General features: G+C 43.4%; 1 protein-coding gene across 1 annotated transcript in view; it reads left to right on the plus strand.

Moving 5' to 3' along the window:
- LOC147609974 (tobamovirus multiplication protein 2A-like) overlaps positions 1-11,015 on the plus strand; it is a 42,011-nt gene extending 30,996 nt beyond the window's left edge. The window contains exons 4-8 of the mRNA XM_086786928.1: positions 144-243; positions 326-406; positions 501-605; positions 10,111-10,320; positions 10,400-11,015. Of these exons, the coding sequence (XP_086643054.1) occupies positions 144-243; positions 326-406; positions 501-605; positions 10,111-10,320; positions 10,400-10,486 (583 nt within the window). The 3' untranslated portion in view covers positions 10,487-11,015. The remainder of the gene's footprint in view (positions 1-143; positions 244-325; positions 407-500; positions 606-10,110; positions 10,321-10,399) is intronic.
- Positions 11,016-14,867: the final 3,852 nt, after the last annotated feature.

Raw genomic sequence — 14,867 nt, forward strand, 5'->3', positions numbered from 1 at the left:
GTACTTTTGCTCGAAGACCGTACTGTACTGCGTACCGTACTCGTACCGTACCGTACGTACCGTACGTATGGACCTACCTTGCTTTCAATGTGTGATGCAGACTTCAAGGACTCTATCTCACCTGTTTAAGTGAATTTTTACAGGTTTCTGTACGTGTTTATTATTGTTGGGGTTGTCATAACCTTGATAACATGCTCGGGCTACATTGCAGCGGCTACTGCAAATGGATGCTGCCTCTCTTGCGTATCCGAATTGCTTTATGTCTGTTGAATTTTCCTGAACACTTTCTAGTCAATCATTCTTGCATTTCTTTGACACACATCAGTACTCTTTCTTTGTGGGGCTTTTTATGATCCTAGAACTGGCCCTGGTTGGCTTCATTTTTTTTGATCAAAACTGGCAAGAGGTAAGTGTACAGTACTTCATCTGATCTTTCCTATCGTATGCTGGCTTTCCTGGTTAGATGTTTCCAATGAGGAGCAATGGTATGTCTTCTGCAGGTTATACCAGACGACTCAACTGGGGAACTTGATACTATAGAGGATTTCATTGAAGACAGAGTTGACATTTTCAAGTGGGTTGCTTTGGGGTTAATAATTGCGCAGGTACAATTTCATGGTCTAGGTGTTCTCTCTGTAAAACTTGTCCTTGCATAAGGTGTTGGTCAAGGTGTTCTCTCTGCATAAGTTGTCCTTGCATAAGGTGTTGTTTTTCTCCAAACATGGGTGAGGTAGGGGGAGGGTGGCAGTGGTGCACCATTAACTCCCACTAATTCCCACTTTACTCTTTGCCTCCATGCCACTGATTCATGCCGCTGGTTTGTCCAAGATCCTTGCATTCATGCTAGAATTATAGTGCTCTTAGAGCAACGGCATCCTCAATGTTGTGAGAATGCGTAGGTGTCCTTTTAGAATAATCAATGCTCTAACCTGTTTCCTATCTGTGAGAAACCAATGCCCCTATACACATAGAGATGTAAGGCTTTAGAATCCTTGCCTACAAGCTGGGCAGTCATTAGAGGCTAACCTAGGGGCCATGGAGGCCCCCATGCCCAAGCAATCAGCCATAGGAGGGCTGGGCAGCCAGTGGAAGCCTGTTGGGGGTGCACACACCTAGTCGGCCAGCATCAGGGCCAGGTGGCCAGCCCATAGACGACACATGTGAAAAGCACCTATTATTAGGGCATTGCCTACATTATCTGCCTGTGAATGTGCATGAGAATGGGGATGCCTAGGAACCCATGGGCAAGTGAACACATAGTAACACAAAGCGTCAAGTTCAGAAAACAGGCTGACAGCCAGATGTGAAAACTGACTAGCAGCATGGTGTCCTATATAAACATTAGGCAGCCTAAGGCATTGGTATCCTATTCTTCTACTACAAGTGCTAGAGTCTCCAGGCCAGGACAGCCAAGGGATTGCTCTTGCAAGGTGGTTGAAGTACGTCAAGGACAAAGGTAACACTCAGCCAGTCCGGATATTTCCAGTCCAAGACAGTCTTTTTCTACACATTCAATACAGCAAATACACCATCCTTGGTGGGGGCCCCTCAAAGGGTATTTGGCACCCAATCCTGTTTATATTCTCTCTCTCTCTCTCTCTCTCTCTCTCTCTCTCTCTATGCACTCTCATTAGCATTACATTGTGCTATTGTCAGAACCAAGGGCTGAAAGGTATTTATCAAAGTAAAATCCTCGTCTCTAAGCTTCCGCATGTTACACGTGAACACTGAGGTAGCCTGGCTGTTGGATGAATACATCCTTGATGAGCTTGAGGAAGTGATCTTTGTAGAAGTGCATCTTAGGTGGAAGCTGTAAAGGTGTGATCCATGTGTAGTGGGTGTAGAGGCTAAGAAGATCTAACTGGATAACTTGGTTTGTGTCCTCATGAGAGCTGGAGAAAAGGGGAGTCCAAATTGTATTGAAGGGGTTGGAGGCGGTCCATGTGGAGTCCATGTCCTGAGAACCAAGTGGAAACTCGGGCATACCATACTTTAGGGTGGCTGGCTATCTCGCGGACTGCAAGTCAATCCTCGGGTACTTATGGGGATCCGTCACTGATGGGATGGAAGTATGTGATTGCATGTCACCAGCTTGGACTCTTCCCAGTATGAAAGGGGTCTGGTGGACTCCAAGACGTCTTAAATGTTTGGAAATTACAAGCTTTGGGAATGGGGGACTATCTTGGAATGCAAAGGATCACACTCTTAAAATCTAAGAGGGTTACTATTTTTGGACAAACCCTGAATGGAAATCCCGTCCGCGTTATTACGTCCGTAAGCTAGGCAAATGGGGAGACTTGTTGAAGCACCTTTGACAAAATGTCTACGAGTTGAGATATTTTTAGAGATGAAGTTTATGGGGGGAACCGTCTCTTAAATTTGGACATGTTGCAAGACAATGGATCAAAGTGAGACAAATGGCCTCACACGTCACCTCAGCTCTCCACTTGTCATTTTAGGCTTCACTTTCCATTTTTTACTCATGGGAGCCCCAAATCTCTGAGCCCGCGCAGGCTGGACAGCGCAACAGAGGTGGCCAGATCATGGACAAAAAGGCGCATATATATATTAGGTCGTGGAGATGTTTATTAACAAGCCGACTCTTGTTTTTAACCCACCGACCAGTAGATGTAGGCACTATAAAAGCATAGGCTATTTAGCCTTTTCATCATCTTACAATTCACAAGGGGCTGAAGTATTCCAAGGGCGAGGATAGCCAAGGGGGATTCTAAAGCCAAGGTGAAGGTTGAAGGTCAAGAGATTAGAAGATCTATAGATTTGTGTTATTTTCTCATCATTCTAATAAAGCAAATACACCATCTGTGGTGGGGGTCCTCTAGAGGGTATTCGGGACCCAATACTGTATTCGACTCACTCTCACTGTCTCTCTCTTTTTGCACATATCTCTATCTTGTGCGTTATCTTCGTCACGAAAGATTGCTGAATTTTATCCATTGAAGAACCGATTCTATTCATCAAGCTTCTGCATGCTACATTGGTATCAGAGCCTTCTTCTTCAAGTGCGAAGATTTAGCGTGAAAACAAGTTTTTTTTTTTTCACTTGTGTGGTTGGTTTCTAGAGTCTGGAGGACCAGCCCTTCCGGTGTGACTCCTATCCCTTGAAGGATGGTTGGGTTTTAGCCTCCGGAGGGCTCCAGAAAGTCTCCCACACGCATAGTGGATGGTTTTGTTGTGGTTCGGAAAGGATGTGACTATTCCCACTATGGAGAACTTCGACGAAGAGAGAGAACAAAGAAATCCGAAACAAGGAGCACCAAGAGACTAGTTCTTTGGGGATGACAAACATGGGTGTGCATGAGATGTTCCAGACTATGATGCGAGCACTCGCAAACCAAAATATTGAGTTGGAAGAGCAGAAGGTGCAGATCTTGGCCTTGGAAAACAGAACTTGTACTTCAACCCCTTTTCTATTGCAACCGAGTTCGCCACTCGAGTTGCAGATGCGAGCATTGGAGATTCGATTGATGGAAGATCGTGAGGTTGCATCCCGTGCTGCCAAACAAGAAGATGGCAGACAATGCGTGGAGCACGAAAGGACGACACGAGCTTCTTTCTTGAGTCATCCTCCTGAGATGATGAATTTCAGTAAGTATAATAGTAAACTTGACCCCACGACCCTTTCTTGTCATGTGCACGTTAGGGGCAGGCAGATTGGCTAGCTAGAGTGTGGGCGGACATGTGCTTTTTGGTCTAAGGGGCAGGCAGATTGGCGAGCTAGAGTGTGATATGTTGTGGGCAGAGATGTGCTTTTTGGTCCGCTATTGATAGCGTGTGCTTCTTCGGCGTTCCTTCCCTATTTATTGGGGGGAGGGGTACCAGTTGGGCACACACCGAAGGATGGAGCACAGGAGTGCAGAGCATGTGGAGTAGGAACACCATCGTGCAGGAGGCCGTTGTCCTTGGGCGACAACGGCCTGGGTGGTAGAGGACACCGGATGAGGACGATGGCAGGGCACTCACGAGAGCATGATGCACTAGCTCGTGGCTCGGTGGGGACGGCCAAGATTGTGAGCCTCGCTCACGGTTATCATGGTTGGGTGGCGAGTATGCTTGCACCCCCTTCATGGTTTATGGATCGTTTTGTAGGTTTGCTTTACGGGGTGATCCTGGAGGCATTGACAGTGGTATCAGAGCCAACCCCAACGCAAGAAGCTGAAAGGTATGCGTGGGTATGCATCACATCTGACAAGAGACCCGGGTATGCTTCTTATCGTTCTCTTCCTATGAATCGTTGCTTTTACCATCAAGTCGTTGCTCTATGTTGCATGAGATTGTGGTTGGCGTAGGGAAAAAGCATGTCTAATCGTGTGAGAGAGGGGAGAAGAGATCGCGGTGGTTTATGTGTGGAGTGAGCCCTCTTTTGAAGAGTCTCATGCTTGACCATGCTGGCTATCCTAAGGGGCAGGTGGCTGTACAGAGGTCGCACCAGGTACAGCAGCCGTACAAGGCTGTATGGGCCTGTGCATACAGGTACAGCAACCGTACAAGGCTGTATGGGCCTGTGCATATAGGTACAGAAACCACACACGTGGCGGGTCTGAGTAGAGGCCTGGACAGGCTGTACTTGTGGTACAGGGGTCGTATGAGCACAGTATGCACAGCTGTACATATGTATGGACTGGTATGCAGTAAAAGCAGCGTCAGACCTGCATGACAACCTCTGAATAGTCCGTATAGTGTATGGATAGCAGTGCGCAAGAGGGAAAAGCAGCCGGCAGTGGTCTAAAACAGCGTATCTCAGTTTTTAAAAGAAAAAACAGAATGTTTTTTGTTTAAAAAAAACTGAGCGTTGGTTTCTCACAAGAAAAAAGCATGATGTAAAAAAAAAAAGCATGGCATGACTTTTTAAACAAAGCTGGACATTGTTTTTAGAAAAGCATGGGACTGTTTTTTTTAAAATATCAAGGGGACTCATATATTTACACACATTAGAAAAAAAAAAGAAGCGGACAGTTTTTTTTAAATGAAAAAAAACAAATACCTTCTTGAAGCCGATGGCGCGTGTGGGGGTACCTTACATGGTCGACGGATGTAGGAAGGGCTGTCGACAGCACTTGTGAAGCATAGTCACAGGGAATGGGCATTTTTAGACTCGGGAATGTTGGGGATGGCCGCATCTTCCCGTTCCCATTCCTGTCCCAGGTCACTCTATAGTCACATGGAATGGCCATGCTCAATCTTTTCCGTCCCTGTCCCCATTTCGTGTCCCATGTGACTATGTTGTGAAGGGTTGTTGGGGTGTACGATCGTTAGTGGACTGCCCTACAGCAGCGAGTGATGGCGACATGTTTTTCTACGATCTGTCTTTAGATTCTTCTCTCTCCAAGATGTCTAGGTTGTGTATGAGACTTTGTGGTGTACTTGCGAGCTTCGGATGCACGAGCTTCGTTCTATCTCAGTTTTGGACCAGCGTGTTATGAGGTATGTGTTTGTTTTTCACATGCAAGGAACATGCAAGATTGGGTTTAACAATAAAAGCACAGTGTTGTACCGTGTTATGCAAATACACATGTTTGTTCTGGGGTACACATGGGAGTTTTTACTCCAAGAAATTTACGAACAGGGGTACACATGGGAGTTCTTACTCCAAGAAATTTACGAACACACACATACAAGAGTTAGTCATGGCCTTGTACCATGCAAGACAGAGACCTAATACCCTACAGATATTGGAATGACCATTGTTCTCGTTGTTGGGCTTAGAGAGGCAAGACTTATCTACATATGTAGGATTGAGGAATAGTTGACCACACATTGCCACTGTGGCTACATGGATATTTGATAGAGGGCATCTAGATTAAGTTTACATGTTGGGATTCATTGTCAGATTGCATGACAAGACGGTTATGTGACAATAGCCAATATGTACCTTTTCAACCTGACAGTCCTTATCGTTTTGATGGTCCTCTAGTTTTATGTCCATAGCAGGAGTGTGTACAGATATTCACGTTATTTCAAGTATACCCGCCTATTCTTATACCAAGACTATTGAATCATGGTTATTCAAGAACTTGCGCTATGCGTATAAGTTTTTGGAAGTAAGTTTTGGTTTCCAAGATTTTTTGGGTTTAGACATGCTTTTATTGGGACGCTGGTCAAGGTTGTTCTTCTTTGTGTACAGAGATGTTGTCTAATCAGTTTTGGTTTCCAAGATTTTTTGGGTTTAGACATGCTTTTATTGGGACGCTGGTCAAAGTTGTTCTTCTTTATGTACGCAGATGTTGTCTAATCCTTGGATCGAGTTATGATCACTAGTCTTGTTTGGAGTTCTTCCTTTCGAGAACTTGTTTCAGTTTGTGGCACATGGTTAGCCATTGGCATTTATTGTTTCTGATAGATCGCAACAGATTCACAAACTGGTGTTCGTAATAATCGTAGCACGGGTATGGAGTGTATCATGGTGGTATGGGACATCATGATCCATCGCATGTTACGGGGCTACGCCAGATTGTCAAGACTTCATTCGGACCCTGCGCTTACAAACACAAGGCTATCTCAACATTTTTGAGGGATAGATGCTTTACTTTTGATACAGACAGTGATGATAGATAGCTTGCGTCATAACCAAGTCTGTTGGAACAGATGTTCCTTTCATGTCTAAGGTCCTCATAAGCTTTCTGAGGTCTATTTGGGAAGTTAGACTCCATAGGTAACGAAGTACTTGGTTCTTCTCTTGTTTAGGAAGAGACTACTGTTGTGTTCCACTTGGTTGAGGCTTCAGTAGTAGGTTCTGGGTTTTTCTAGTTTTGTGGTTTTTTCCAAATCAGTTTTATAGAGGACATCAAGATTGAAGCATAGTAGTCAAATGGAAGATACTTTTGGATTCGGGATAACTCTTTAAGACAGTGGTTGCTTACCTTTGGTACTCGTGGCATTGTGATCTTCGAGTTACCCGGATGATCCATTTGCTCCGGATTAGGCTTTTGTGACTAGGAATTGATGCTTGTGTCATATGACTTGAGTAGGTCGATCTCTTAGTCGGATTGTCCTTGAGACTATTGGTTTCTCGACCAATAGAGGGTGTTTCTCTAGTGTTGCGAGTGTAACAACTTCTCCTTGAGTTCTTTTTCTTGAGCTCAAGAGTGACCTCTTTTGAGGAAGAGGAGTATGTCATGTGCATGCTTGGGGTAGGCAGATTGGCGAGCTAGAGTGTGATATGTTGTGGGCGGACATGTTCTTTTTAGTCTATGTCATGTGCATGCTAGGGGTAGGCAGATTGGCGAGCTAGAGTGTGATATGTTGTGGGCGGACATGTGCTTTTTGGTCCGCTATTGATAGCGTGTGTTTTTTGAGTGTTCCTTTCCTATCTATTGGGGGGGGGGGGGGGGGGACACACACCGACGGATAGAGCACAGGAGTGCGCAGAGCGCGTGGAGCAGAACACCATCGAGCAGGAGGCCGTCGTCCTTGGGGTACAACCCTGGGTGGTAGAGGACACCAGATGAGGACGATGGCAGGGCACTCATGAGAGCATGACGCTCTAGCTCGTGGCTCGGTGGGGATGGCTAAGATTGTGAGCCTCGCTCACTTCTACAGTGGAGGAAAGCCCAAGACTTCCCGGCCTTCCACTACGAAGGCACCCGCCTCGAGGAGAAAAGGCTAGAACCAGACAAGGTCTTCCCCAGGATAGAGCACGGGAGCTTTTGGCTCCAAGAACTCAACTAATGGGCCCAAGCTTGCTTCATACCAGAAAGCTTAGGTAGGCAAGACCGGTGGTAAGTTAAGTCTAGAAGAAACCCCAAACCCCCCCCCTCCCCCCCCCGTGCCCTGTGCCAAGAAAGAGAGCGGGTGTTTCGTCTATTATACAAAAGGACACACTTCTAAGGATTGTCCAAAGAAGACTAACTATCATGCGTATGCACATGGTCATGCAAGATCCCAGTGCTAATCCTTGAAAGGCAACAGATAAACATTACAAAGTCCAGATTTTGAAGCTTCAGTAGCTTTATGAGGCATGGGAAGCATTATGGAGGACGAGTTCCCTGTTGGCCAACAAATAGGGATTTGGCAGAGGATGTTGGTAGCATAAAAGGATTTTTTGGTCCAAGGAACTGGCTGATAGCAGGTTGGCTAGTTTACATATTCCTCAAAGGCCTATATAAGCACTTGCTTGGCTCATTTTTGATCATGTCTCACCTTTTAGGGTGTTAGGTCATAGACTAGGGTTAGACTAGATATTGCTACCTTCTCAAGGGCAGCCTATGGCTTGCTAGATTTGTACCCTTTTCGCATATTATGAATATATTGAAAACTCAACTCTCTCTCTCTCTCTCTCTCTCTCTCTCTCCATCGTTTTGCATCAAGATGTTCCTGAAAGGTGTTTAGGACTGAAAGAAGACTCCTAGAGCTTTCCCATGTGACATTATTATCAGAGCATCAGACTTAGCAAGGCTAAACACTGATGGTGTCCTAGATGAAGGTGCACAGACCAAGGAGAGTAACACAAGACATGGAAGAAGTTCCTCAGGAGGTTGGTTGGTGGTCCAAGGGGAATGGCAGCCTTGTGAGTCGGATGCCATTTGGGGCATAATAGGAAAGGCTTCAGGAAAACGGTTTCAAGGGATGATGATCATTGAGGGGGTGGAGTGAGAGTGCGATGCACAGATTTTATTAGATTTGGAGTGGAATTGGAGACCAGGGAGGGTTTTCAGTGAAAAGGTTGCTAGGACGGGAAGGATGACAAGTCGGGGAGTCCATGAGGAGATTGTTGGAGCTTGCACAGGTGGAAGCGTAGACAAAAGAATGAGAGGGAGAGAGTTGATAAGATCACCTTTTGATTAGCATGAGACTCTTACAATGGCAATATCTAGTAGATAAGTGTTACGATGTGCTTGGGGATTGACAAGTGATGAGGGAGGTTCTTTATATAGAAGGCAAGAAGCTAGCCGACAACAGTAAAATAGCCCACGACTCATAAAAACCAGATAAAATACAAGTGTGTCAATAAAAAGGCCAAGTTCCCAAATCAATGAGATGCACAATATTCTAACATCCCCTCTGCAGCTCATAGTGTGCAAAAGTCTAAAGAAGATGAGCTGATGAAGATGCAACCATGTACACTCCAATATTGCGCAGTATCGGATACACCTCGGAAGAGCACCTACCAACTTGACTCCTTGAAACAAGATGCCGCCATGAACAACAAAGAAATTTGCTGGGCTCCGAATTCCCACACCAGTGTGTAGTGAACTCCAAGTATATAGAATGATGAGTTGTTGGACAAACCACACCCATAATCCTCCAACAGTGGACTGTTAAGACGCATCGAACAATAGTGGAGTGTTGCTTGGAGGCCATAGACTTTGACGATAACTTTACGGGCATGCCATCCATGTATAGCCTAAGGTCAGGCCCATAGCCACCAAAGACGTGGGGGAGTAAGCCCTTCAAACCAAAGATGGGGGAGCAAGCCCTTCAAACCTTCAAACTGTGAGAGACTACACCAATTGTCTCAAGAACTTGAACAATATGTCTTGTTGAGGAGAAACCGATCCAAAAACCAGGCTGATCTCTTTGTTCTTGGAAGGGTTGAGAAGCAAGAAACTACATGATACATTCTAAGAGGCATTGAACATTAGTGGAGTGCTGCTTGGAGGTCATAGACTTTGATGATAACTTTACGGGCATGCCATCAAGGACACGGTTGAAGACGGGAGCCGGCCCAATGCGCGACTAAGTAAGGGTGGAAGTGGCTTCTTGGCTTTTTTTAAGTCAGGCTCAAGGACACGGGTGAAGGCCTGATGCACGATGAAGTAAGGGTGGGAGTGGCTTCTGGTTGATAGTTCAGCCAGTAGTCCAGGGTTGCGAACCACAGTACAGCAGGGGGTGACGGCACAGGCGGAGATGGGAGGCAGAAGGCGCAGCCAGCACAGGGCCCCGCGGGATGCATGCAGTGTGGGCGGAGGTGGAGAGAGCAACTGCGCAGCCAGGGTGGCGCGGGCAGGGCAGGGCGTTGGTGGGCGAGCAGAGGGTAGGGCTACAGGTGGAGGCTCACGCCATGAGAGAGAGAGAGAGAGAGAGAGAGAGAGAGAGAGAGAGAGAGAGAGAGGACAATGGCACTGATGATGATTCCCACTGTGATTTGGACAGGCCTTTGCTCTCTTACTGGCTGTTATCTTGCGAGCGCTCGGATCCAATTCCAGGAAGGACTATGACAGTGATGATGAGTACCTCGCTCTGAGGACAAGCCGCCAACCCTTGTTGAACAGGCAAACAACTTCAGGAACTAGTACCACTGTATCTGGTTCTGACAATCGTCCTGCCCGAACAGATGCTTGGAGTACCAGAATGAGAGAAAAGGTAGGTATTGATTGTCTTGTCCCTTCACAGCTCACTGATTATCACATTGTACACTAATTATCATCTGTTTGGTTCTCAGTATGGATTGGATACATCAGAGTCCAAGAGGTTACCACAGCAGACCACAGCTGTGGAGGAGAAGAAAGGCTGGTGTTCAATCATGTAGAGAGAATTTCTACATCCATTTATTTTGAATATTGTATCAGCCTGCTGATTCTTTCTTCGAGTGTGCTTTTCCTTTTGACCGATGGTGAGTGGTATATGCTCTACAATTGTTTTGCAAAAGGGGGTGTGGATTTGTTTTTATGGGCGATTGGCTATTAGGAATAGATGTGTTACTGCTGTTTGGTACCACTGGGTTCTTGAAACAAGAAAGTCTTCAATGTACTGTATAAGAGCAGAAAAAAACAATAAATGTATTTTTCCCTTTTTTTGTGCCCGGGGGGGGGGGGGGGGGGGGGGGGGGTGAGTAGCATGGATTTTTCACGGACCCTGGAATTTATGGGAATTCCTTGAAGCTTTATTCCTTTGTTGGTTTCTGAGGCATTTTCTTTAAGCCATCTCAACTCAACAGAGATGACTTTTAAGGTGGGGTCAGAAAGGTAACGAAATGTACCCTAGTGCTTGAACGTGCTCCTACTTTTATTGCGGGTATGTACAGCTTCCTTGCTTTTGAACGCACCTTTTCTTGTTAATTTTCATGAGTGATCTTTTGTACGTTGCCACACACACAAGCCATGTGATGTTTGTTACTGCTTGCGGGCCTCATTCCTCCCGTCAGCTACTCTGGGCTTGTGTGTTTTCCTCCCTCTCCTTTTTAATTCTTTTGGTCATTATAAAAGCATTGATTCTCACTCTTAAGATGATCCCTTGATGTTCTGTTTGACAATGGCTTGTGTTTTTTGACCACACAAAGGTAGTATGAGACTTTCTCATGACAATTTGTTCATATATTTTACATGCCCATGTATTTGGAAGAATTCAGTGTTTTTTTTAAATTATCAAGTCCACCATGCAAAACACTCCAGCATCACGGTAAATATCAGTGTTTTTCGTTACACAAATGAAACCATATCATAATCATTCAGAATTCTAAGAAGCCTCCACATTATTGTGGTTTGCTTGATAGAATCCCTCGATATGAGCAAATGCTGAGTACCCCAAGACACATTGTACGCCTAGGAAAAATATCGTAGTCTCCGTTGATTAATATAGGCAAGCAACTTGCTTAGGAAGTATCATCTTCTGGAGACCAGGATAAAGATCTCCACTTCAGCTAGGTTCAGCATCCTAGTGACAAAGTCACCCAAGTTAACATGGGTCTAGGGACTACCTCAAGCTCTTGCATTTTCCTCCATTCACCATCATGATCTACAATGGTGAATGTCATTTTCTATCATTCATCTTCATCCAATTACAAGTAAAGAGGTGCTACATTACAATGCACCTAGCGTTGAAAGTGTGAGGAAGCCACAAGCTTCCCTAACTAGCCAAAAGTACTGCGAAATACATGAGCTTCAACTTAGAACTCCAAGGACCTTCATTCAATTGATCCACCTATCACAAGACAAGCATAGATTCTTCTATTCTTGTGCTACTCTTTTTATAAGAGCGTAACTTCCTTACTTTGTTATACTTTAAAAAACCCTTTACAAGCAAGGAGGAACCCTTAAAGGTCAAGGTCAAGGACCGAATTCGAAAGAGACACTCTTATCATTAGTACCAATTCTATCAAAGATTAAAGACTGTCAATAAACCTTTTCATTAGAATTCTCCTCAATGAACAATGTAATAGTGGCTATGATCTGAAGATCAACTCCTTTATAGGTTGTACTTATTACCATCACAAAAGCAATATTATTCTCACTGTTGTGATTGGATGAGGCACAACAAGACATGACACTATCATATCTTTGGGAGTCCTTTTTGGTGAAGCAAAATCATTGTGTATATTGTGTCGAGGTTTAAAGGACCTTGCTACCATTTTTTTGGCTATGCTATCTGGAGTCATTTTGGTCTTGCAAGTTTTTCAAAGACGTTATAAAGAAGTGTCGATAGTGACACTTTTTACATGTGCAGTATTTCAGTGCATGTTTGGGCATAAGTTGTGATTGGATGAGGCACAACAAGACATGACACTATCATATCTTTGGGAGTCCTTTTTGGTGAAGCAAAATCAGTGTATATTGTGTTTAAGGTTTAAAGGACCTTGCTACCATTTTTTTTGGCTATGCTATCCGGAGTCATTTTGGTCTTGCAAGTTTTTCAAAGACGTTATGTAGAAGTGTCGACAATGGCACTTTTTACATGTGCAGTATTTCAGTGCATGTTTGGGCATAAGTTGTGATTGGATGAGGCACAACAAGACATGACACTATCATATCTTTGGGAGTCCTTTTTGGTGAAGCAAAATCAGTGTATATTGTGTTTAAGGTTTAAAGGACCTTGCTACCATTTTTTTTGGCTATGCTATCCGGAGTCATTTTGGTCTTGCAAGTTTTTCAAAGACGTTATGTAGAAGTGTCGACAATGGCACTTTTTACATGTGCAGTATTTCAGTGCATGTTTGGGCATAAGTTGTTATGCACAATTGATGTGATTGGTTCACATAAGGTGGTTGCATAACATGTTTACAACACAGCTGGTAATAGTGTATGTATCAAATCTATTATTGGACATTGTGGGATTGCTATGAGTGAAGACTTTTATGCAAATTCTATTTGGCCTACAAAATACTATATTTGGTGGAGGTGAAAGCTATTGTAGGTAACAATGTTTGACAGTCTATAGCGAGAAGTTGGAGAAGAACAACTTCAAAGCATAGAAGTTTCGGATGGAAAAAGGATATTGAGAGTTATTAGAACTAACGAGAAGGAGCCCGAGCTTTTGGGAGAGATCCCACTCCACAACAAATACATGACTAAGTTATGGCATGAGAGGGCCAATAATGTATTAGCTCTATATTAGTGTGTTCGATTGTATGATTGGTTATATACAAGATACAAGGACACCTAAAGATGCATGTGATACCTTGGTTAAGCTGTATAGCACAAGTACTAAGGCTAAGAAGATGAAAATAAAGCAAGAGTTATATAATATGCAAAGAAACAAGCTATTAATGATTTGTCATTGAGATTAAAAGGCTTGCATATGTCCTCGCCTCTATTCGAGCACCATTTGTGATGATGATGACTTTGTGTCGGTCACTTTGAATGGGCTTGGAAAATCTTTTAATTAGTTTGAGACATTTATGTGAACTTGATTCTAATTTTAAGGACCTTACAGTCTTTCTACTCAGTGAGGAGGTTATTAGTAAGGGATAAAAAATCCTTCAATTATATATGTAGGGGCATATCTTTGACACACACACAAGTGGAGCCACATGTCGTGGTGCAAGTATGCAGCTCCAATTGTGCAGCTCGGTATGAAAATAGGAATTATGGAGTACAATAATGGTATTCTAATTTGCAAGCAAGTGGAAGAGAGTACTCTAGAGTGGCCAGGGGGAGCTTGAGATGGGTGAATCATAGTAAAATAATATAGAATGCTATTATTGTAGCAAACCCGAGTATATAACAAAAAGGACTACTATAAAAAGTAGAATAACATAAAAACTGAAAAGTTGTAGTGAAAGGAATTGTGCATTGTCAAGTCAGTTGAAAATAGAAGTGAGCAACTTTTTATTAGTTCCATGGTTGTAGATGTACCAAATTTACAAGATATATGGTATGTTAATTTGGGTGCCTCGAACCACATGACCAAACATGGAGGTTCAAAAATTTAAGAGTTTTGAAAAAAATACGTTATCTAGAAACATGTAATAATATAACGTATCCTATTGTACACATTGGAAAAGTCTCTTTGTCTATGTAGGTGGCAAAATGAAGTATCTTGTTGGTGTGCTTCATGTGCTAAACATAACAAGGAATTTGGTTTCTATTGGAAAAATGATTGATTAGGGTTTATAAGTGAGGTTTATATCTCATAGATGTTATGTGGAAGATTTCCATAACCAGTTCCACTTGGTTGCAAAGGAAAATTGAGTTGGCAGAATGTTCACATTGGATATAAGCATGTATGAAGTGAAGGTTACAATGGTTATACATAGTATATGTGATTATAGACATTAATATTCAGCATGAATGAATTGGAGATATGTTAATATTCAATGCGAATGAAGAATATACAAGCCTAAAGTAGTGTTACATGTCTGCTAAAGTTCAAAGTGGATGGAATGTACATAATATGTGAAGCGTGCCAATCGAGGAAGTGAAATAAATACGTCAAAGAATAATGGATATGGTGAATTTTAATGTTTGGGGGATCAATGACATCAATTAGAGGATGCCATTATTCTATATCTTTCATTAATGACCACACTAGGAAAGTTTGGGTGTATTTCATGAGAGATAAAAGTAAAGTGTTTACTCACTTTCTAAGTTTCAAAGCTATGGTAGATAAAGGTAAAGGTATCTACATAAAATCTCTAAGGTCAGATGGTGGGATATAAGAATTCAATGACTATTTGAGAGAGCATGGAATAAAGT

Source organism: Cibotium barometz, chromosome 50, assembly GCF_041138505.1.
Source record: "Cibotium barometz isolate CiBa-2024 chromosome 50, ASM4113850v1, whole genome shotgun sequence".
Lineage (NCBI taxonomy): Eukaryota > Viridiplantae > Streptophyta > Polypodiopsida > Cyatheales > Cibotiaceae > Cibotium > Cibotium barometz.